This window comes from Serpula lacrymans (genome assembly GCF_000218685.1).
Source record: "Serpula lacrymans var. lacrymans S7.9 unplaced genomic scaffold SERLAscaffold_18, whole genome shotgun sequence".
NCBI lineage: Eukaryota > Fungi > Basidiomycota > Agaricomycetes > Boletales > Serpulaceae > Serpula > Serpula lacrymans.
The window spans coordinates 411,168-433,361 of NW_006763307.1; the positions used below are offsets into that span (position 1 = coordinate 411,168).

A 22,194-nucleotide genomic window follows, 5' to 3' on the forward strand; every position below is an offset into this window, starting at 1 on the left:
TGCTCTGCAGTTTTAAATAGCGCCTTGTGCGTTTTGTCCAAGACAGACTTCATGTCTATTACCATGTTCTCAGCAGCCTCGTTCTTGCTTTTGCCAGGTTCTACACCCATTCTGGGGAGGTACAATCTAGTGACCTCGAATGGTGCCTTTCCTGTAGCCGACGACTGTTTGATATTATAAGAGAACTGGGCTATTTTTAGCCACTTGGCCCAATCCGTCTGTCTGTCATTAATAAATATCCAGAGATATTGTTTCAACTCCTGGTTGAGTCTCTCCGTTTGTCCATCAGTCTGCGGATGGAACACCGTTGATAATTTAGGTTTGATGCCCAGCATCCAACATAATTCTTTCGTAAACTCGCTAGCGAATTGAGGTCCTCTATCGGAGATAACCGTTTCTGGCAACCCATGGATAGACCATACAAAATCTTTAAATAATTCTGCTGTACCAGCGGCGGTAATGGTTTTATTGGTGGGTATGAATACCACTTCTTTGGAGAAGCGATCTACTACCACCATTACTGAATCATACCCATTTGACTCGGGCAGATCTGTTGTGAAGTCCACCGATATATCCTGCCAGGGACCAGCTGGTATCGGGTTTGGCATAAGTTTACCGGCCAGCGGTTGATGAGAATTCTTTGCCATAGCACATCTCAGACAGGATTTTACGTATTCCTGTACGTCTTTGACCATGCCAGGCCACATGTAATTTCTGGAGATCAACTCCATTGTTCGTTGCCACCCAGGGTGCCCAGCCACTGGAGTGTCATGATGTCTATCTATTGCCTTGATCTTTGTGGACTCAGGTACATAGATCTTGTCTTTAAAATGGAAGAGCCCGTCTTTCCATAAATAATTTTCATTGCCGTTGTCATGCACCAAAGATGATTGGTAGCATGGACAGGTGCCAATAACGAAGCGAATATTCAAAAAGACTCGCCTTTGCGCCACACAGGCACAGTGCCACGTGGAATAGTAATTAATATTGCCCTTTTCGAACTTGTGGCTGATCAGCACCACCTCTATTAGGCAATCCAGTCACGCTCACCTTTGCTTTTCCATCCGGTACTTTCCGCGTTTCGGCATTTCGGCAAATTTTTGCGTCGCCACTGGCTACACATTGCATTGCGCCCTCGCTTTTGTCGTTTCCCTTACTCCCCTTCCTTTGCCTAGCCCCACCATGGGCCCCTTCCTCTCCTTTTTACTCTCACCTGACGGTCGTTTCTGGATCCCCATTCTAATCCACTTGTTCGTCACCTCCACCCTCCTCCTCCTCATCTTATTTGCACCCCCACCATTTCTGATGTCACCACTTCCTATCTGCTTCCGTCGCCGATCCGTTGACTACCACGTGCCACTGCTGATATCAGCAAAGCCCCGGCGGCCGGTCCAAATAGGGCAACAGGTCCATCTTCATGACGTCGATCTGCCATCATATACTATCAAAACATTGGTCGCTCGCCTTGCCTGGTTGGAGCGTGGGTGGGTAGTTTTTGAGCTGGAGAAGGTTCATCCCCTTGCGTCGCCCATGTTCATCGCTGTCCCATTCACTTGGGTACACTTATCTTTTGTCCATCGTCTTCGCTACAGCTACACCTACCACACGCTGCCTGGGACTCACTTGTTCCAAATTGGAACTACTCCTCTCCCTCCCTCGTTTGATCAGGTGGTCCAACACAACCAGTCCATTGGTAAGGCCATGGAACTGTCGGATTTGGACTAGGTGGTGGACCGGTGGCTCCAGTTTCTTTTTCTTCAGCAGAATATTCATTTACAGTGCGATTATTTTTTGATTTTTGAATCATTTTTATGGACACATATTTTTTAGAATGCCTGACTGACAATAAAGGAACTGTGTTGATACTGATAGTGTTTTGCCTTGCCCTTTTTTACTGCATCTTCCCATGACATCATGATTTTCCTGCTCTCTTTTTGCTATTGGACTTTACTTTATGGCTGTACAAACCTGTGACATTACTCACAGCATGCATTGTTCTATCTCTTTCTTTTCCTTTTTTTACAATCTTATCCTGTACTACCTACGCAGGATTTGTCAGCGTACATTCCTTCCTTCATATTCTTTCTCATTCTTTTTGCACAGCTATACTGTGCATAGCCTACTTTTCTTTTACTATATAAACCCCTGTATTTTACCTTGTAAAAACAACAAGAACTCCAATCCAGACTTCTTCTCTACTCTCAAGTTCACTACTCTGCTACTTGTGATCCAGTGTGGTCACAACACTTCCCACTTCTACCACTGTCAACTGCTGTCATCGTCACTTCCCACTTTTGAAGTCATTGTCATCCCTTTCGATTAGAGTCCTTCTGAGCACTACAGTTTGTGCGTCAGGAGCCTGCTATCACTGGGAACCTCATCACCTCATCATCTCATCATTCTCAGACCTACCTTGTGCTACAATTAGCAAGGTAGTGCTCGTCTATACTCGCCACAAAGCCCCTATCTTTCTATATTCCAACTATCCCTCCCCCTCAAAACCCACACCCATACATCTTTGGGTTTTACTTTGAAGGATCATCATACATACCAACCAGAGCACCCACTGTTCTAGGAGGCAAAGCCCATAAACAAGTTCCATGGAATCTGGGAGGATTGTGTGTTAGTTTGTTTTGTGTGTGGTTTTCTAACTACAGTTCTCATCATCAACATTGTGCTTGTCTGAAACATGTGGCAATGGTTTCCATTGAAATTCATTTAAAACTGTAACGTCTTCTAAATCCAAGTTTTATTTATTATCTGACTATATACTCATATAGGTGGACATTCAGTGGTAACCCTGAGAAGAGAGACTCCCGGGCATACAATGTTATACTTCAAACTTTGCGAACCTTGCCTCAGTCCATCTCTGCTCAGAAGTCTATCTTCAACTTACCTGCAAATGTTGGAGACACCAAAGTTCAACCTGGAACCTAAAAAGGCAAAGGTAAAAGACACGCGCAGGAAGCACCAGAGGCAGCAAAATCTTTGCCCACAAAAAAGGGAAAATTGTCAGCAGCAACAAAGGGAAAAGCAAAACAGCGAGCGCACAAAGATGGAGACTGGGAACTGTCCAATGATGATATGAACCTGGATAATCCCTTCCAGATACTTGACTTGGACGTTGTCAAACCGTGAAAAATGTAGTACAAATTTGCTTGTAATGATCCCTTATGCAATCCTAACAATTTTCTTGAAAATACAATTGCACAATTTTGTTGCTATTATTAAATCCTGCACTGTACTTTGGTCAGAGTCAGGGACTGGCAACTTGGGCGCCACTACAATGGCCATAGGTAGACCATGAAAAGGGGGATTTTAGCCCCAACCTTTTGGTGAGGATGATCAAGCTAAGAGCCCCAATTTGTTGGCTGCCTGAAGTGAGTGATTAGCCTTAGCCACATCCTAAAATGGAAGTTGGTGATACATAATTTTGATTCAATATGCTTGTATTGCTGTTATAAATAACTTGTCTACCAAGTACTAAGTACCAAACCTACACAATGAAAACATTGCAGAAAAGCCATGCTCTGCAATACAAATATCCCAGATTATGCATCAACCATGATGCATAATGCTTTAGTTTTGTCAACCACATATACAAGGACGTCATCTGAAACAAGGGGTATAAAATGAGTATATTTATCACTGGCGTCGGAGAAAGCAGCCTCACGTTCATAATGAGCACACACTCAGCGCTAACTCAAAACTGATGAAATAGTTTGGATAGGTTCCTGGTATGTAATCTCCGATAAAGACACAATTTTGAAAGCCTCATCGCCTTGAACAGGAGATCTAGTTGACCCTGGTATAGAACCAAACACCTCCCTTTTGGTGGAGCTATACCAAACACCATTCAAATCATGTGGTGAGCTGCCTAAAGTTCCATTGGATGTGACCTTTGTATTGTTCTGAATTGGCCCAGAGCATGCACTGGTAGCAAAGTGTAATTGGCAGACAATACATACTGAAGCTGCCAGTATGCCAGTACAGCAACATGACCACCAATCAATAGATGACTGGCTGGGGAAAAAAATAAAGGATGGAAAACATACATTATAAGAAGGTTCACGGAAAAATATCACACCATACTGGTGCCCTATTAGTGACATTGTCATCCCATATAATCATTGCCCTCTGGGGCAGACCTGGCCCCAGCTGTGTCCAGATCACATAGCATGCCATTACAGTTAACATTTTGTGTGGTCTTTACAATGATCGCAGAGCAACAATGTACAATAGATGTAAGAGTGAGTAGCGCCAAGGTAGCCACGTGACAATAGACGGAATGAGCCGAAAGTGCGAGAAAGGAAAGGAAGCGTAAACATAAATGAGTAATGACCAAAAGGTCCTTGGAAAACGCAGCGGACATTTGTGCTTTGGAAACCTGGAACCTAGGGGTCCAGGAAAAATTGAATTCAAGAATCCAACAAGGCAAAGCAAGCTCGTCCACACAATATAAAGACATGTACCAATGTCTTTTGCTGCTAATTACAGTGTTTTTGGAATACCTTGTCTACGCCATTCTTTTTTGTCGCGCCCTAGAAATATTATATAATCAGCTGAATTACCAAAAAAGGACAGGCAATAGGAATCCCGGATTCCATTGATAGTGAGGAAGGAGATAATGATATGCTCTGCCGCCTGGAAAACACCGGTGTTACATGAGGCATAGTAGTATATAATGCTTCAGTTGGCATTTCCTACCTTGTTGACTGCAATATATTACTTACTCTCCCATAGTTTTACCCTTGTCACTCGTTTAGTATGTTTCCAGACAATATGCCTCCTCCTGAATACTGTGAACCTTCAATGGTTAGTGAGACTCCTGGCATGATTGACGAGGGCGTATACACACCTTTCTTGACACTCCAGCTCCCAGAAGCGATGATACCATTGACTACTTGGCCATTGCTCCACCACCCACACCCCTCTCTGTTTCCCCTCCTCCCCCCTCTGTTCCAGCTGTCCCTCGGGGTCGTAAATCTCGTGCTGCTCAACAGGTCACTCGTGATGTTACAGCCACTGTATTTGAAGTGGTGATCCACAAAAATCAGCCGTCTAAATGTGTGCACACAGCAAATAGGAAGACAAAGTCAAAGAAGCAAGAACCCAAGGCCTATGGTCCTATTGACGTCAACATCATGTCACCTTGGGATGACTTCATTACTTTGTTGCTGATCTCATGGTGAAACATACCCACTCACTTCCTATCTCTAGTTTTAAATGGAAGTGGCTCGTACCAAAGAACTTGCCATGGTTGCCGCTGTTGACTAAAGAAGGATTTTCTTCCTTGGTAAATCAAATCACCATGAAGGTGGCAACGCCAAAGCCATACATCATTCTTTCGATGAACACAGCAGCAGACAGTATTACCACTGCACCAGGGGCCCTACCTCCACGTCTTGTCCAAGCGGCTGTACAGTTAGCGGCTCCTGAAGGTGAGGATGTGTACAATTGGGAGGTTGAAGACAGGTCTATCCTGAAGAAGGTATGTGACAACTTACTTTTAGTTCCGTATCTTATGACCTTGATAGAGTAAGCTGGATGATGAGATCGAGGAAATTGTTACATTGCTACAGAATAAATACAGGCCCGGGTTATGCAATAAGCATCATACATTATGGTGCTTCCACCATTGTTCCAGCAATCTCCACTTCTACATGAATCAGCCCCGTTGCATTGTCTGGGCGCAAGCCATCAAGCAAGGAGATGCAACACTAGAAAAATTGCCAGTTGGTGCCAATTTTTTCAAGGCTGAGCATGCAATAAAAGATTGTCAGCCTGCCCACGTCAAACCTACAGCTACCAGGCCTACACCTGCCTCCGTTGAAGCTACATCTACCCCAGCAAACCCTCCCATCAGCAACACCTTCAGTTATCCACCAAATTTCCACTATAACAGCCCATTTTCACCCTATCCAATCAACTTTGGTATGCTGGGCATGGGCCTACCAATGGGAATAGGGTTCAATGGTATCGGTTTACCTTGGAATACAACAATGCCATCTACAGGCCCCACACTGCCTACAAGTCCCTCAAAAGCACACTTAGAAGACAATCACCGTTTATCGTTGCCTCCAGTCAAAAGTTGCAGTGTTTCAGTCTTCTGTGAGTTATATGGCCTTAGTAAAAGCATTCAGAATGGGTTGGAACGGCTTGGTTTCAAAGTAGGTGATGATTTGGATAGCATCAATGAGAACTAGTACAAGGATGCGGGCATCAAGCCATTGGAATGGGCTCGTATACTCAAGACTTACCGTAGATACAAATGCGACCATACTACCTAATCACTTTCTATCTGTCTTTACTCATTGTTGCTCATATCTAGCTTTGTTTAGTTTAGTTCTGGTCCAATAAAACTTTGTTTTTTGAACTGCTACATACATGAAAAGTGAAAAAAAAAACATATTTGTGGCCAAAGGGAATCACATTTAGTCTATATCTACATTATACCCTAAATGTACAAACCATCCCTTCGCTTTATCAGCAGTAACTACCTGGGCTGCATCAAGGAGTGCAATTTTGGGGGTATTCATGGTCTTGCATTTGAGCATAATTACGACAAATCCATGCTTTTTTACTGTCAAAACTGTTAGTAGTATATTGAGGGCAGAGAAAATCACTTACCACAGCTGAAAATTTCTTTGATGGGGTTCAGATCAGGGGAATATGGTGGCAAAAAAACGAGAACACATCCAGCTCCCTCAATGACTTCACGCAACACTTTCGCCTTGTGAATGGAGCAGTTGTTGAGGATGATAATGCTGTGGTCCTGTGGATACGGATTCAATGTAGGAAGCTATAGAGAACACTAGTCAGTCAATAAAACGACGAGGAACAAAAATACTTACCACATCATGCACAATAAATTCGAAAAAATTGTCACCATCAAGTGACCCATGTACTACCCGTATTGCACAGTATCTAGTCAAAGTAAGGGCCGTGACGAGGCTATAATGTTCTCCACGAACAAAGTTTGCCAGTACCCCTGCTTGTTGGCCTTTGGGTGCATGCCCATAATGTCGATATATTGTCCTGTTGTCTTTGCTCGTATCATCAACCATAACAAACTGGCTGGCAACAAAGTGCGTGTTGATGTCCTGGAGCCATTCCTCTCGTAAGTCGTCATCCCTCTCTTCAGCTGCCTTCTTCAGTAGCTTATAGCTCAGCCCAGAATCACGGATGTGCTCGAAAAGTGTGGTCCTTGATATCCCTGACAAATTATGACATTTGTTTATAGTATGAGAAAACATGCATTGGCCAGGGCTTGAACCTGGGACTCCAGCTTTCATGGTCTGGTGTTTTACCAACTAAGTGACAAAACCAGATAAACCCGGTCTCTGCCAAAGCAGCCATTGTTCTCCATGGAGCATAGCCACCACTCCATGGAGTAACCATTATTCTCCTAGGAGCACAATTGTACTCCTAGGAGTCATTATACTGTAGCGAGTAGCACCTCCGACTATAAGTAGTAGGGGGTTTAGTATAGGAATACCTCAGTCGTTTCTATAACCTCTCGGGCAGCGGCTGAGGTATGTTACATTACATTTATCAGAGATCACCTTAAACTAACATCTATTGTAGTTTCACTTAGGTAAATAATAAAGTCATTTCTATAGCCTCTTGGGCAGCGGCTGAGTTACACTTAGTTTTATAAGGTTATGAGCCCTGGTGCGCAAAAGCTACACAGGAAATAATTCTTATTTGAAACGGCAACCTCGGAACCATGACCACAGCACACAATACATCCGCATGTCCAGTTCTCACTGGACCCAACAATTTTCAAATATGGAAACTCCGGATCATCTCAAAGCTATGTCGGGAAAACGTTCTCCGGGTTGTTACTGGAGAGGAGCTTAAGCCCTCACCAGGAAAACCTACCTCCTTGGAGGATCCTGAGATCACCTGGATACTTAAGGATGAGAAGGCACATGGAATCATCCAGGACCACATCTCTGATGCCCTCCTAATGAGGACTGGAGACCTCACCAGCTCCAAGGAGTTATTTGATAAACTTGTCTCACTCCATCAGATGTCCAACATTGCCTCGGCCTTCTATTCATTCCAGCAACTCACCAAATTGTCCTGGGATGGGACATCACCTATCCAGGACCACATTGCGAAAATCCGGACAATTGATTCACACCTCTCCAGAATGAAACTAGGAGTTGATACCAAACTCATGGCCTTCACTCTTCTCCAATCTCTCCCATGCACTCCTGAATGGCAAATATTTCAGTCATCAGTAATCAACACGATTGAAGAAAATAAACTTACCTTTGATGCAGTTGAGATCCGGATCACTGCAGAAGTTGCACGACAGTCAGGGAAGGCCCCTGGAGGTTCCGAAACAGCACTCAAATCCGAGGAGAAGTGGTGTGACTTCCACAAAGCCAAAACACACAACACCTCAGAGCGTCAAACACTTCAGTCAGCGGGAAAAGGTCAAAGGAAGAAGGAAAAGGCAAATACGGCGGAGCAATCATCTGGATCTGACTCCAAGGAGGAACAGAGTCATATTGCATTGGAACATGTACATATTTCCAAGCCCCTTGCTAAACGCATTCAAGCTTACCTTGTGTTGGAACCCGATAAGACCAAAACAACAATTATTATTGACTCCAGAGCAACATCCCACATGGTCCCTCACCGCTCCTGGTTTGAGCCAGGAACATACCATGTTCTGCATCCTCCGAGGACAATCAGTTTTGGGGATGAATCCTCTGTAAATGCCATTGGCATTGGAACAGTAATCCTACAAGCAACTGTTGGCAAAAAAGACTACAATATTGCACTGTCAAATGTCTTACTTGTGCCAAACTTCACGTTAGCACTTGTCTCTGTCCACAAATTGTCCAAAACGGGGTTATCAACACTTTATCCAGCAGGGTCAAATGCTTGTGAAGTTCAGAAAAAGGAGGAACTTATCCTCACTGTGTTACACAAGCGAGGACTTTATCACATCCAAGCAAAACCCGAAATCAACCCGGAGTCAGCTTTTGCAGCAGTAAATGTAAATTTATTGCACAGGAGAATGGGACATATTGGAATAGACCGCTTGCAATGAATGGTTACAAAAAGACAGCTCCAGGACATAGACACCCTTACCGGAACCCCGGAGTTTTGTGAACCTTGTGCTTTAGGAAAGATGAAGAAATTACCTTTCAAGTCCACTGGAGGAAAACGAGCCAAGCGCCCCATACAAATTGTGCACACAGATGTTGGAGGACCAATCAAACCAACTTCCAGGGAGGGTTTTCGGTACTGGATTATCATTGTAGATGATTTCTCCAAATTTCCATGGATATATTTCCTAAAACATAAAAGTGAAGCACTGGAACGATACAAGCAATGGAAAGAAGACGTCCAAACATTCTTCCGGACTCATTTGGGAGAAGAAAACTTCACTCCACTATACACAGAATTCCTCTGGAGCAATGGGGGAGGAGAATATACTGGCAATGCATTCAAAAATCAACTCCGAGGAGATGGTGTCATCCAAGAAACTACAGCTGCAGATACTCTGGAACAAAATGGCATTGCAGAATGCATGAATCAGACATTGGCTACATTAGCAACCACTATGCTCCATGATTCCAAGCTCCCAAAGTCATTTTGGGTAGATGCCATGCAAACAACTGCATATATCACAGCATGTAGCCCAGCATCAGGACTCCATGGAAAGACCCCATATGAAATACTGTTTAAAAGGAGAGTTGATCCAACTTTGTTTCGCCATTTTGGATGCCAAGCATATGCCTTGATTCCGAAAGACAAAAGGCAAGGGAAGTTTTACTCCAAGGGGCGCAAAGCCATAATGATTGGCTACACACATGGAAAGCAAGCCTACAAACTCCTAGACACTGAAAAATGGACTGTGTTTTCCAGTCGGCATGTCATATTCAATGAATCCGGAAAGGTACAAAAGGATGACACTGCTCCCTGGAACACAGACACTAGCACAGATCAGTGGGAGGGACTCATTCCAGAGAATGCTCACTATCCAGACCAAAATACATTGGAGGAGGATGATCCTGACCCTCGGATCCGAGATCCAAATGAATTGCAAATGGAACCACATCTCCAAGGAGATGTTCCACAAGCAATGGAACCATATCAGCATGAAGATGTTCCGAGAGCAGTGGGGCAATACCTCCGTGGAGACGTTGCGAGAGCAGTGGGAGCACCTGATCAGCTAAGACACCCTCCACAACAGTCTCTACAACCAAGACCTGAACACTGGCCATCTTCAGAATGGAAAGCCAAAGTAGAGTTACAGTCAGTGGGAGGACAGCCCCTCAACATACAGCCAGCTGATGTGGAAAAAGTCCGAATACAGCTAGACAGCCTGTCCATTGGATCAGCTTCTGGAAGGCATACAACACCTCCAAGGAGTCATCCAACACCTCCGAGGAGTGATTCAACACCTTTAGGAGTGAGTGGGGCAACAAATACACAAATGCGTCTACTCCCTGGAGTACCTGCACAAGTTCCTAAAAGAGCAGTCATGCCTGCTGAAGCCCTATGAGTACGCAGAAGCAGTTGCCAGACCCGTCCTGCAGACAAAAACCGAGATTATCAAAGGACTCTAGATGAGGAACAGTCTCGAAAAGAGCAGCATGACAACTCCATGGAGAAACCTAACACTCCTGAGGTTCATGAAGAAACATCTGATACAGAGGAGACATTCTTTGCTGGAATAGCAAGTACCGGTCCATCTAACACAGACCTTCCAAGGACACTAAAGGAAGCCTTATCACGTCCGGATGGAGAATTATGGAAGTCTGCCTTGGAGGAGGAACTCCTAAGTCTCAATACTAATGCAGTATATGACACTGTTTCACTTCCAAAGGGAGTAGAACCCATCACATCAAAACCTGTGTTCCGGATCAAGTTTGATCAAAACGGAAACATTGAGAGATACAAACTCCGGATTGTTGCACGGGGTTTTACTCAAAGGGAGGGGATTGATTACCAGGAGGTTTTTGCTCTGGTTGCAAACTTAGAGTCAATCTGAATTATTCTAGCCCTGGCAGCAAAGTACGACCTAGAACTTGATCAAATGGACGTATCCACAGCTTATCTCAATGGAGAACTTGAAGAAGAACTGTACATGCTTCCTCCAGGGGGTTTTCCTATCTAACCTGGATACTGCTGGAGATTGAAGAAATCCATCTATGGGTTAAAACAAGCTGGTCGTACATGGAACAAAAATTTTGATCACAAGCTCCAGGAGCTCAGTTTCACAAGACTAAATGCAGAAACATGTCTCTATGTATTCCGGGACAATAAACAAATATGCTTTGTTGTTGTCTATGTAGATGACCTCCTCCTAGGAGCTTCATCCTGAAAATTCATGGATATCACAAAAGCCAAACTCGAATCCATATTCAAAATGCGGGACCTTGGAGAAGCAAAATACATCCTTAGAATAAAAATCCAACGTGATCGTTCAAACAAAACAATATCCCTATTGCAACGCCAATACATTGACACAGTCCTGGAGCGTACTGGAATGAAAAACTGCAAACCAGTATAGACACCAATGGCCCATGGATCAAAACTCCTTGCAAATGCTCCAGGGGAAGATATTGTGCAACACGAGATGCATATTGAAGGGCGTCAAGTGTCATACCTCTCAATTGTAGGCTCCCTCATGTATGCCATGCTCGGAACCCGCCCAGACATTGCCTACGTCGTTGGAATACTAAGCAGACATAGCTCAGCTCCAAGGAGCCATCACTGGGAAGCTGCAAAATGTGTCCTCCGATATCTGAAAGCAACCAGGGACATGGAACTACGATATGATGGCACAGATGTCTCCATGGACATGGATTTCTATGGATATTCAGATGCAGATTGGTCTGGAGACCCAGACACATCTCAATCAACATCAGGGTTTGTCTTTATCACCATCCGAGGAGCAATCTCCTGGACAAGCAAAAGACAAAGCATGGTCGCTTTATCCTCCACGGAGTCAGAGTACATTGGATTGAGCAATGCTGGACAACACCTTGCATGGCTTCGGACATTTTTTGAAGAAATTGGACATGCTCAAAATGGACCTACAAGATTGCACTGTGACAACCAAGCAGCTATCATTCTTACACGAGATCCGCAGTTCCGTGCTCGCACAAAACATATTCAACGCAAATATCATTTCATCCGAGATGACTTAGTATCAAAGGGAGAGGCAGTAATCAGATATGTTCCTACAGGAGATATGGTTGCAGACATTCTCACTAAACCCCTCACTCACAAAAAACACTGGAAATTCTCTAAAGCTATGGGACTACGGTTGCACTCGAGTGGGAGTGACAAAACCGGATAAACCCGGTCTCTGCCAAAGCAGCCATTGTTCTCCTAGGAGTCATTATACTGTAGCGAGTAGCACCTCCGACTATAAGTAGTAGGGGGTTTAGTATAGGAATACCTCAGTTGTTTCTATAGCCTCTCGGGCAGCGGCTGAGGTATGTTACATTACATTTATTAGAGATCACCTTAAACTAACATCTATTGTAGTTTCACTTAGGTAAATTATAAAGTCGTTTCTATAGCCTCTCGGGCAGCGGCTGAGTTTCACTTAGTTTTATTACTAAGCTACCAAGGCGTACTTGGAAAGCATACTGATTGGTTGCATGCCCAGAAGGTCCAGAATCACTGTACACGGGTGCGGATCCCATTGTGTTGTGATAATCCCTACATTGTGTGCTACCAATAGCCACTCCTGTATCTCATCCAAAAAAAGCTCTGGTGCTTCGGCCACTAAATTGTATATTTCATCTGACACAATGCCATTGAGGATACATGGTCAACCACAAAGAAGGTTGGGAGGAGGGCAGACTGAGCCAAATTGAGCTTGGTTTGCTTTCCAGCGAGAGAAGCTTTGTTCGGATATGTTGAAGATCTCACAGACGTCGGAGGGTATGTACTGATGTTCAATGAGCCAGAGGGCTCACTCTTTGATGTCTTTGCTGATAGCACGATACACCATGACGGTAAGTACAAAGATTGTTATCGATGGAATCCGGGATTCCTATTGCCTGTCCTTTTTTGGTAATTCAGCTGATTATATAATATTTCTAGGAGGCAACGAAAAAAAATGGCGCAGACAAGGTATTCCGAAAACGCTGTAAAGTCGTATTCGCGAAATAAAACACGGAGATGCATTGGTAGCAAAATTCCCATAAATCCGAAGAACGCGAAAGCAGAATACACATGGTTCGCGGGACTCATTTTCAGTAGCTTCGCAGGCAAAAGGGACAAAAGGCCAGCCCCCGTCCCCAATGCTTGGATAGAGCCCTTATAATAGTGACCCACATATCCAGGTTTAACATCCCGTTTCATAGAACCACGCACCGCATCAAACGGTTTAATTCATAACACGATCTGTCCAGGATAATTCTACTTTCTGTACTCTCCATCTGAGCGCCTCTTTCAAAATAAGTACCTGACCAGTGATGGGAAGCCGCCAAGTACGCAGCTGTTAGAAATATTGACATCCATTAACAGTGGCATCCTAAGACTAAAGCTGTTATACAGTTATTTCAAATCTCTGTGGAAATGCAGAGCGCAACTCACCTGACACAACCAACTGTTCACTGCCTAAGAACAAGTCAGATGTCTACCCCAGAGTCAGTCACTTAATGCGGAGCTTGGCTTACGTATAAGCAAATGAGCTGGGTGCGCAGTCGGTAACTCGTAGAAAATGAGACGGTACCGTTTCAAAGTTGAACTTTGAAACTTCCTTGACACAATGTGGTATTAGTTACAATGTGTTGTCATATTAGCATTTTCCTATTATAAAATATACGCTTAGAGGTATTGTATACATTATCCTAAAAACTTTGAAGCCCGAAGTACAGCCAGATATTATAGTATCAGTACATCATAAATTTTCCGATCATCCAGCAAACCAAGCTATTTGTATAGCTTCGAAAAAGGAGTTCCAGCGAGGCAACAGAGTGAGGTGGTTCAATCACAGGCGTATTATGACAGCCTCAGGATATGAAATCCTTCAAGTCAGCTCTTGGCGAGCACATACGGGCGTAGAATTGGGGAACGGGAGCGCACGTCCTACGATTCAGGTTGGCAGAGTCGATTCTCCAAGTCCTGATGTTGGGACTGAGAACGACGACATTTCGATAAGTCCGCCGACATAGCTCTCACGGAGGTGGAAGAAGATGCGGGAGGCCAGAACGCTATGCAAGACAAGCTGTAGCCTATGGACCTCCTTTCAGTAATTATAGATGTAAAGTTCAGGGACGAAGCATGCACGCACGCATCGAGTGAGTTTGCGTATCCAAGCTGATGTAGAAAGCGAACGGTTAGATCGATCATTTCTCGCGGGCTCAGCGCACTCACCGGAACCGCGATGTTAACGATGATGTTAATTATAGTAACAGCTAATGTTCCAAAGAGCCCTCCGATCAGAAATGTCATTTTTAAATGACAATGGATGAATGGATGGACGCACAGATTATACAACCCATATACATCACACCATCGCGAATAAGTATGGTAATCAATAGACCTTTAACAAAGCGGTAATGCCTGAAACTTGCCAATGCGGTCGTGATTAGCAAAACTGACCGTTGGTGTAGGCATCAGATCAAGGGTTCACTAGATGGATGTGTAAATTATACCCACGAAGTTCAAAAAATAGCACAAATCCATATTGTATAGCATAAGTCGTGTCTCCCAGGAAAAGGCAACTACCTGAGTTTATAGAACGGGGGTAAGATCTATTACGAATCATTTTTTAACACATAACTTACTACGGCTACTGCTCTTCCAGTATGGTACGGAAATGCTCCCTCCAATGGAAAACTTCATACAACCATTTATTCAGTATTTTTAAATTAGAAATACACGAGCGCTTACCAAGCCGAATACCAGTATTCCCGCCAGCACCTTTTTATTGCCCTGCCAGAGGGCATAAGTTCGCACAGCGAGAAGACCTAGAAAACGATATTTAGTCCACTATAAACTTCAACGGGTTTGTATATCATACCCTCTGCAGAAAGGATGCCCAAGACGTGCATCACTACATAGGCCATGTATATCAGGATTGAGTTGCGAGAGCAAAATTGTTTAGTATACTTACGATTTGAAGAAATTTCGAATGGTGTACACTATACATTCTTCATTTAAGCCAGCAGCTTTTCAATAAAGAATATAAAACCGACATTTCCCGTCTGATCTGTATTGGAATCTAAATTTCTCTCAGTACGGTGAATGATATTCACGAGAGGCAAGAAAACTTACTGATCACGGTCATGATAGCACCGACGCACGGTATATAGCGCGCTGCTGTAAACACCACTCGGGCAAAATTCCATTGTCTTTGCCATATCCAATGTACCTGCCAATCAATATTCAATATCAGGAAGGGAAACCCTAGGAACAAAGGAGTAACCTCACCTCCGCGTCCAAAGACACACAATAGTCAAACATCTGATTATCCTGACATTAACGACAGCGACTCAACATACTCCAGCACCCTTACCCATACTACCAAACCAGCGACTAATAAATTCACGACGATGAGCAGGCATGATTGAAGATTCTAGGCAATATAAGTACCATTGAAATACTAAGGGACGGACACTCATGAGTAATAAATCTAATTTTGATTGAGGATGTACTCACCTTGGACACCTGTAAATCGAAATAAAAACTAGGGGTAGTGGGTAAAGCTGACATGTCCTTATCCTCGAAGCCAGATAAAAGTCCAGTGGGATTATATACATTCCGGTGATGCTAGTACAAGGTAGTGGTCACCAAGGACACATTTTCTGTTGGGAGCCACAGGCAAAGAGTTACGATCTGATTCAGAGAATTGGAGATGAGATCACAAACTTTACAATTAATAAGTGTCATAGGGATAGTCATCGTCGATTCGATAGCGACCTGGTTGGAAACCTTGTTCGTGCCGGCCTCCGGCACAATATTTCATTACTAGCTTAGCTACACGACCAATTGTTTACATTACTGTCGTTCCCAGTCAGTTCGTATTTGAGGTACAATTCGGACACTATCTGAAAACACCATATAGCACTTAGTACTTACTTTAGTTATTTTACCCAGTGAATTGAAAGACCTTGAAAATCCCTCCTGAAGTTTTTTCAGCTCGAAATATCGAGCCGTTCTTCTGTCCCTTCTTTCAAGCCATTTTTCGACCTGTAACAGCTATGTAACGCTCAAACAATAGAGCGGAAGCTCCCGAAAGTCAGATTCAGACCCAGGTGTACGTGCGCCACAGGCTGTCGAACAACGTGTTTGACACACTTCAAGAGTCCTTCAATGGCCCGTCAGCGAAAATCAGCAGCAAAATGTCCCTACCGAGCGTCGAAGGACCTGGAATACGAGAATAGGATACAGGCAGCGATAGAGGGCTATAAACGGGGGCTCTACAAGTCATATGCAGAGGCTGCGAGGTTAAACAACGTGAGTGATTAGATTTCTGATCGATTGATCAGATGAATGTGATCTGGAGTTTAGGTTGCCCGTCAAACACTTCACAATCGAGCGAAAGGAGTGCACAAGACATACCAACAAGGTCAAGAAAAGAAACAGCTCCTATCTGCAGCGGAAGAATCGGTTCTGCTCGATTGGACACAACACTATGGCACCATGGCCAACCCCATGTGTCCCAAGAAGCTTTGGTCGTGTGTGCGTGATATCTCGGGAAAAATCCCTGGAAAACATTGGCACTACAGGTTCATTAGCCGCAATCCATCACTTGTTCTCCGAAAGCCGCAGAAACTGGACCCGAAGAGAGCGAAGAACTTCAACTGGACAGTAGTGGCTGACTACTTTGCACAGCAAAAACAGTTGAATGATATGTATGGTGGGATTCCTCCGGAACATGACTGGAACATGGACGAGAAGGGGATTCAAATGGGAGGAGGCAGGAAAGGAGACGGGACGAAGTACTTTTATAATAGGAAGCAGAAGGAATCATACCACATCTCGGACGACAATTTGGAGCTTGTTACGGTGATAGAGTGCATTAGCGCTGCTGGAGTGTTGATGAAGCCTGGTTTCGCGTTGAAGGAGGGGCCACTGCCTGATTTAAGTGATGTCGAGGGCATAGGAAGGTCCGTTTTCTCCATTCCTCTGCCCATATCATTTTACTAACCTTTTCTTCCAGTATATCCCGTACAAAAACTGGCTGGACAAACCGTGGAATATGTGAGGAGTGGTTCAACAAGACATTCATTTATCCCTGAGTCCCAAGCTTGCTGCATTGATGACAGGCTGGTCGTTCTTACTTTGGATGGCCATGACTCGCATGAGCAACCTGTCCTTCAAGCTCTAGCTTATAAACACAGCATCATTATCTATCGCCTCCCATCAAAAACCACTCATAAATTACAGCCGCTTGATGTTGTCGTGTTTGCCCAGTTGGAAGGAGTTGGAGTTCGCACACAAGCCACCTTGCAATAGAAGGCATCAAAATCAATTGTTACAACATTGTTCCAGAGTATCTTTCTATCCGTCATATTATTACACCAGAACTCATCCGCACGGCCTTCAAGGAGACTGGTATCTATCCATTCAACCTGAATGTCTTCACGGAGGGGGACTTTGTGCCAAGCCAAGTAACGTCCACATCTGCTCACTTCCCTGATAGTTATCCAAGTGACGTTGACACAAGTGACGAGTCTTTCCATACGAGCGACGGTAGTAACAAGTCAGACACCGAGTCAGATATGATGCGGGATGACTCCCCCCCAGGACTGCTTGGTTTGACAGCGCTCCCTGGCCCGACAGTTGAATTGGACGGATACCACGACCAAGAACCCTCTCAGGAGTATAGAGAGAACAACGATGAACAGGAAGACGAGTCTTCCTGTTCATCTCCATTCTATCCTATTTTCCTCCACCTCTTTGCTTCTTTGCCTACTCAAGCTTTCTCCCCCACACGAGAGGGTTCAACACTTCCGCCTGAGCTCTTTTCCTGGCCGTGTTTCTCTAATACTCCACCACCATCCCCTTTGCAGATGACTTTGCCGCCACTCCCTCCTGCTGATCCTTTCGTCAATAGCGCCTCTTGATCACAAACTGGCAGTGCCCCATCTCCTTCTCCATCACAGCTTGGGCTTGATGTCTTTCCCTCTCCTACACCATCTGACCGTGTGGGCACAAAAGCCACCTCTGCTCAAAGAAGGTGCAGCGGATACATGACTAGGTCTTCATCTGCGCAGTCTGTGGGGGCTGTTTTAAATAATGGGCAGAATGTGTCTCCAGAACAAGATCAACGGTGTTCGCACCCTGAGTTGTTGATGCAGTTGCAGAGCACTCGGTTGAAAGTCGGGCTCCTTGAGGATGAAAACACACAGCTGAAAGTGACGTTAGCACAGCTCAAGGCTGAAAGGGATGCAGCCAATGCACATCGCACACTTGCTCGATGTGATGCAGAAGACATACGGAAGCGCTCAGGAAACCATAGGAAGCCTCGACGAGGCACCACGGAACCAACTGCCCAGTTTCTCACTCATCCTGAATTAAAGGCCGTGTTCGAACAGCAGGAGATTGAGCGGAAGGAGAAAGCCCGCATAGACACAGAAAAGGAGGCAAGTAAGCAGCAAGAAGACACCGCTCGTAACACATGAATAACAATAGAGACTGTGATGAAAGTCTTTGACAGATTTTTTGCGTCTTACAAGCGCAAGGAGGACCTCATTGTCATAGCCGGTGCTCTTCGTTTACCGATTGATGGGACAGTCAAAGCCCTCATTGAAAGGATCAAGTCTCACCTTCAAGGACATAAGGAGTTAGCAAATAACCCCCGGTTTGCTGGCCTTTTTGGCCGTCGTGTTCAGGCCCCTGAGGGTTCTAGTCACTCTGGACAATCATCCCAATCACCCTTATATTCTAGTGTCAACTCATCTACTGCGTTTTCCCCCCAGTCTGTCCAGACTCCATCTTTTTTGGCCACACAATCACAATTTCCTGGCCCCACATTTTACAATGGTTTCTCTGGCCCAGGCTGTAGTACTCCTGGGCCCTCATATAACTTCAATATCTCTGAGCATGTTTTACCTCCCCCAACCGATGAAAATGGTGTGACAATTACATATTATAATGAGTTGGGTCAACCGTACTATGTTTTGTAGTTAAACATACTCTGAATCTGGTGAAAACTGTTGTTTTGATTTTGAGTCAAGCATGAAAGCAATGCCTACTATTCTACTATTATTTCTTAGCAGTGGGACTTCGTCATTTTTTGAGGCTTTCCTCTGCCGAATTGGTGCTTCAATCCGGCATATGTGACCTTAGCGTTACTTTTTGTTACCTTTGTGATGTCCGAATTGTACCTCAAATACGAACTGACTGGGAACGACAGTATGGCAGAAATAGAGTGAGAAAACCTAGTCTCAAACCAGACATTTTGGGAAGGCGCAGGATAAGCCGTGCTGAGAGGTTCCCAAAACGTCTGGAGACTTTCATCTTAGGACGAGTGCATCGAGTCACCTGAGTCACACCGCTTATGTAACATGACAAATTATGACATTTGTTTATAGTATGAGAAAATATGCATTGGCCAGGGCTTGAACCTGGGACTCCAGCTTTCATGGTCTGGTGCTTTACCAACTAAGCTACCAAGGCGTACTTGGAAAGCATACTGATTGGTTGCATGCCCAGAAGGTCCAGAATCACTGTACACAGGTGCGGATCCCATTGTGTTGTGATATAACATATTAGTAAGAATGCTGTAGATGATACTCATTACTACTTAGAAAGCTTTACCTCTGCTGCAGCACTTCAGCAATAACTTCAGGACTCAGCAGTGTCTTGGCTGGGCTATTGCTGTTTTTGCCACACGGGCCCTTTTGTCATCCGACCCGTTCCACTCATCCGGCACCACTTCCGACAATGACAAAGCGATTCTATTCATCGTCAAGCACAGTGAGCTCAACATTAAGGTCAATATTAGGTATTTTCCCCTTGTTTTTTTCAAAGCGGTGGTTAAATTATACATTGTATACTAATCTACATGACAAATTCAGCCCTGTTATCTTGGGGCTGTTATGTTTGCTGTATACTGATGGATAAGGTTTATTCTTAAGGTTTTGGAGCTCGGCACAGTGCGGCAAAGCATCACATATGCAGTTATTCGGCAAAATGTGTACAGGCCAGTTTCAACATTATGGTGTGCTGATACATTTTCTCACGGTTTACTGATAGCCTTGTCATTGTATTCCACAGCTTCCACAGCATCATCCGTACCTTCCTACTGACCTTCAGCTTCTCCATTGTTGCCTCAAACCATCATGTCTACCAGGAAGACCAGGAAGAGCCTCAAATCAACATCATCCTGTGTCAGGATGACACTATTCCAAGGTGGTATGGCCAGTACTTCAGTAGCTTAACTGGGCAAGATCAGGCAGGAGCGCATTGAAGCTGAAAATAAAAGGTTTCAAAGTAAGTAGCTACTTGTTTTCACACTATGCCCTAATTTTGTTGTAGACAATGTCCTTGGTATTGGATTTTAGCCATGTGACCTCACATAGCCACCTGACCACAGGGAGTGCATAAAAGCAAAGTGGACCAGCCGGGGATTGAACCCAGGACCTCTGCCTATGTATGGTGGTGCTCTAACCAACTGAGCTACCAGCCCTTGTACTAATGTCAACTCATGACATATGTTGTCTAACAAGGCTTACAGGCTTTGACCTTGACTATTCCAACACTTGGAGCAAGAGAACAACTTGGTGAAGCATACCTTAAAACAGGGATCAATCCCCAAGACACGACAATGCTCTTTGATGATGCAGAATCCATCTCTCATGGAGGTGAAGAAGACAACAGTGACTCTGATGAAACCCAAATATTTGGGACATTCTTTTGAACTTTTGACCGTGACCCGTAAGTTAATCAATCTGATCAAGCTTATTAATTGTGGCTACATAGTACAATACAGGGAGAATAGCCGTGTTCGTCGACGGCATGACCAGAGAGGATTTTCTCAGTGTCACATTCAGCAAAATGTAGCTTGGCAATCACAGGTTCCCGCCCTTGTGGTTGCCTACCTTCAGTGGAAGCATGGCACCAACCACAGTGTATCCAATAATAGTCCTCATCATACTTTTCAAGTGGGGGCAGTATGTTTCACAGGTAAGAGAGGTGATATCTATGTCACATCTGTACTCATATTATAATAGAGTATGTTCCTTGTCGCTCGGTATTTCAGATAGCTGATGAACCTGCAAATGTTGCCCTTGTTGTGAGGGGCTACTGGGGTGCTCTCCTCTTGAGCCTACAGTTGCTATTGGGTTTGATTGTTTAGAGCTTTACCATCAAATCCGGCGTTATCAATCATCTTTCAGTGTACAAGCCATGGCAAAAGTGCTTTGCTCACTGCATAACATGATAAATCATTTCAGTCATAGTCATAGTCATGTAGAGCCTGACATCATTCTATTAGGTAACATATGTGCCAGTCTTTCGGGAACAGCTGTCAGTAGCTTTTGATATATATCTAAATATCAAGCGAAAAATCTGTGCTTCAATCGACAACATCATTCACAGGGATGCTCACAGCTGTCCATCATGTTCATTTGAGATATGTTCTACCTAAATGAGTGGTTCATTGTCAATGCTAATTTCATATTTTGTGTAGCAACCAAATGAACCTGTCCTGATGCTGAAACGTATCCACACAATTGATGGGAATATGTCCGCTCGGCGGATAGATGGATCCAGCCATACCAACTCTCGTCATTTTTACAGTTGTCTTTTCATACTGCCTGCCAAAGTTGATACATTCAAAGATGATGTCTCCCAACAGCCAAGGCTGAAAACACAAGCAAGGTCAGAGGATGATAGCTGTGCCGGAAACTGGCTGGCTGCCAACTCGGTTAAAGAAGACAAGATTCAAGTATTTGATCAAACTGGTATATTCTTGATGGCATGTCAACATGGATTTGTTGAAAGTGTAGCTGAGGTGAAGCACAGCGGAGAATTGTGAGTAGATCCCCATAGAGTGGTATAATTTGTTGTGCTAAAAATCTCTCTGTTAGGTCAAAGTATGCACTTGTGACTATAAATAGGCTTTTGGATGTTTGCGGAGATGGCCAAGGTGTTGGCCACAATATTGGATGTACATCAAGAAAGACCGTGGCATCAAGTTCTATCGGTGAAAAGGCAAAAAGGCTTGGTCTTACAATCACAGTCAATACA

At 44.3% G+C, this 22,194-nt stretch overlaps 4 protein-coding genes across 4 annotated transcripts; 2 read left to right on the forward strand and 2 right to left on the reverse strand.

Moving 5' to 3' along the window:
• Positions 1–871: 871 nt before the first annotated feature.
• On the reverse strand, positions 872–1,283 carry SERLADRAFT_403239 (uncharacterized protein; the record flags this gene model as incomplete). Its single annotated transcript, XM_007324200.1, has 1 exon — positions 872–1,283. One exon carries the CDS (start codon positions 1,278–1,280, stop codon positions 1,116–1,118), a length of 165 nt encoding a protein of 54 aa, XP_007324262.1.
• A 3,499-nt stretch (positions 1,284–4,782) lies between these two features.
• SERLADRAFT_411936 (uncharacterized protein) lies at positions 4,783–6,206 on the forward strand (the record flags this gene model as incomplete). Its single annotated transcript, XM_007324201.1, has 4 exons — positions 4,783–4,819; positions 4,876–5,188; positions 5,221–5,491; positions 5,538–6,206. 4 exons carry the CDS (start codon positions 4,783–4,785, stop codon positions 6,204–6,206), a joined length of 1,290 nt encoding a protein of 429 aa, XP_007324263.1.
• Positions 6,207–13,767: 7,561 nt separating this feature from the next.
• On the reverse strand, positions 13,768–15,892 carry SERLADRAFT_480195 (uncharacterized protein; the record flags this gene model as incomplete). The annotated part of the gene is made up of 15 exons (XM_007324202.1): positions 13,768–14,225; positions 14,285–14,310; positions 14,368–14,426; positions 14,480–14,590; positions 14,653–14,721; positions 14,781–14,832; positions 14,887–14,963; positions 15,017–15,049; positions 15,110–15,137; positions 15,192–15,217; positions 15,271–15,367; positions 15,427–15,459; positions 15,512–15,531; positions 15,589–15,598; positions 15,655–15,892. The coding sequence occupies 15 exons, from the start codon at positions 15,706–15,708 to the stop codon at positions 14,087–14,089; spliced, it is 834 nt and encodes a 277-aa protein (XP_007324264.1).
• Positions 15,893–16,308: 416 nt separating this feature from the next.
• Positions 16,309–20,413, forward strand: SERLADRAFT_411938 (uncharacterized protein; the record flags this gene model as incomplete). Its single annotated transcript, XM_007324203.1, has 11 exons — positions 16,309–16,452; positions 16,507–16,677; positions 16,768–17,105; positions 17,159–17,199; positions 17,413–18,047; positions 18,105–18,588; positions 18,634–19,074; positions 19,221–19,372; positions 19,752–19,948; positions 20,069–20,164; positions 20,221–20,413. The coding sequence occupies 11 exons, from the start codon at positions 16,309–16,311 to the stop codon at positions 20,411–20,413; spliced, it is 2,892 nt and encodes a 963-aa protein (XP_007324265.1).
• Positions 20,414–22,194: the final 1,781 nt, after the last annotated feature.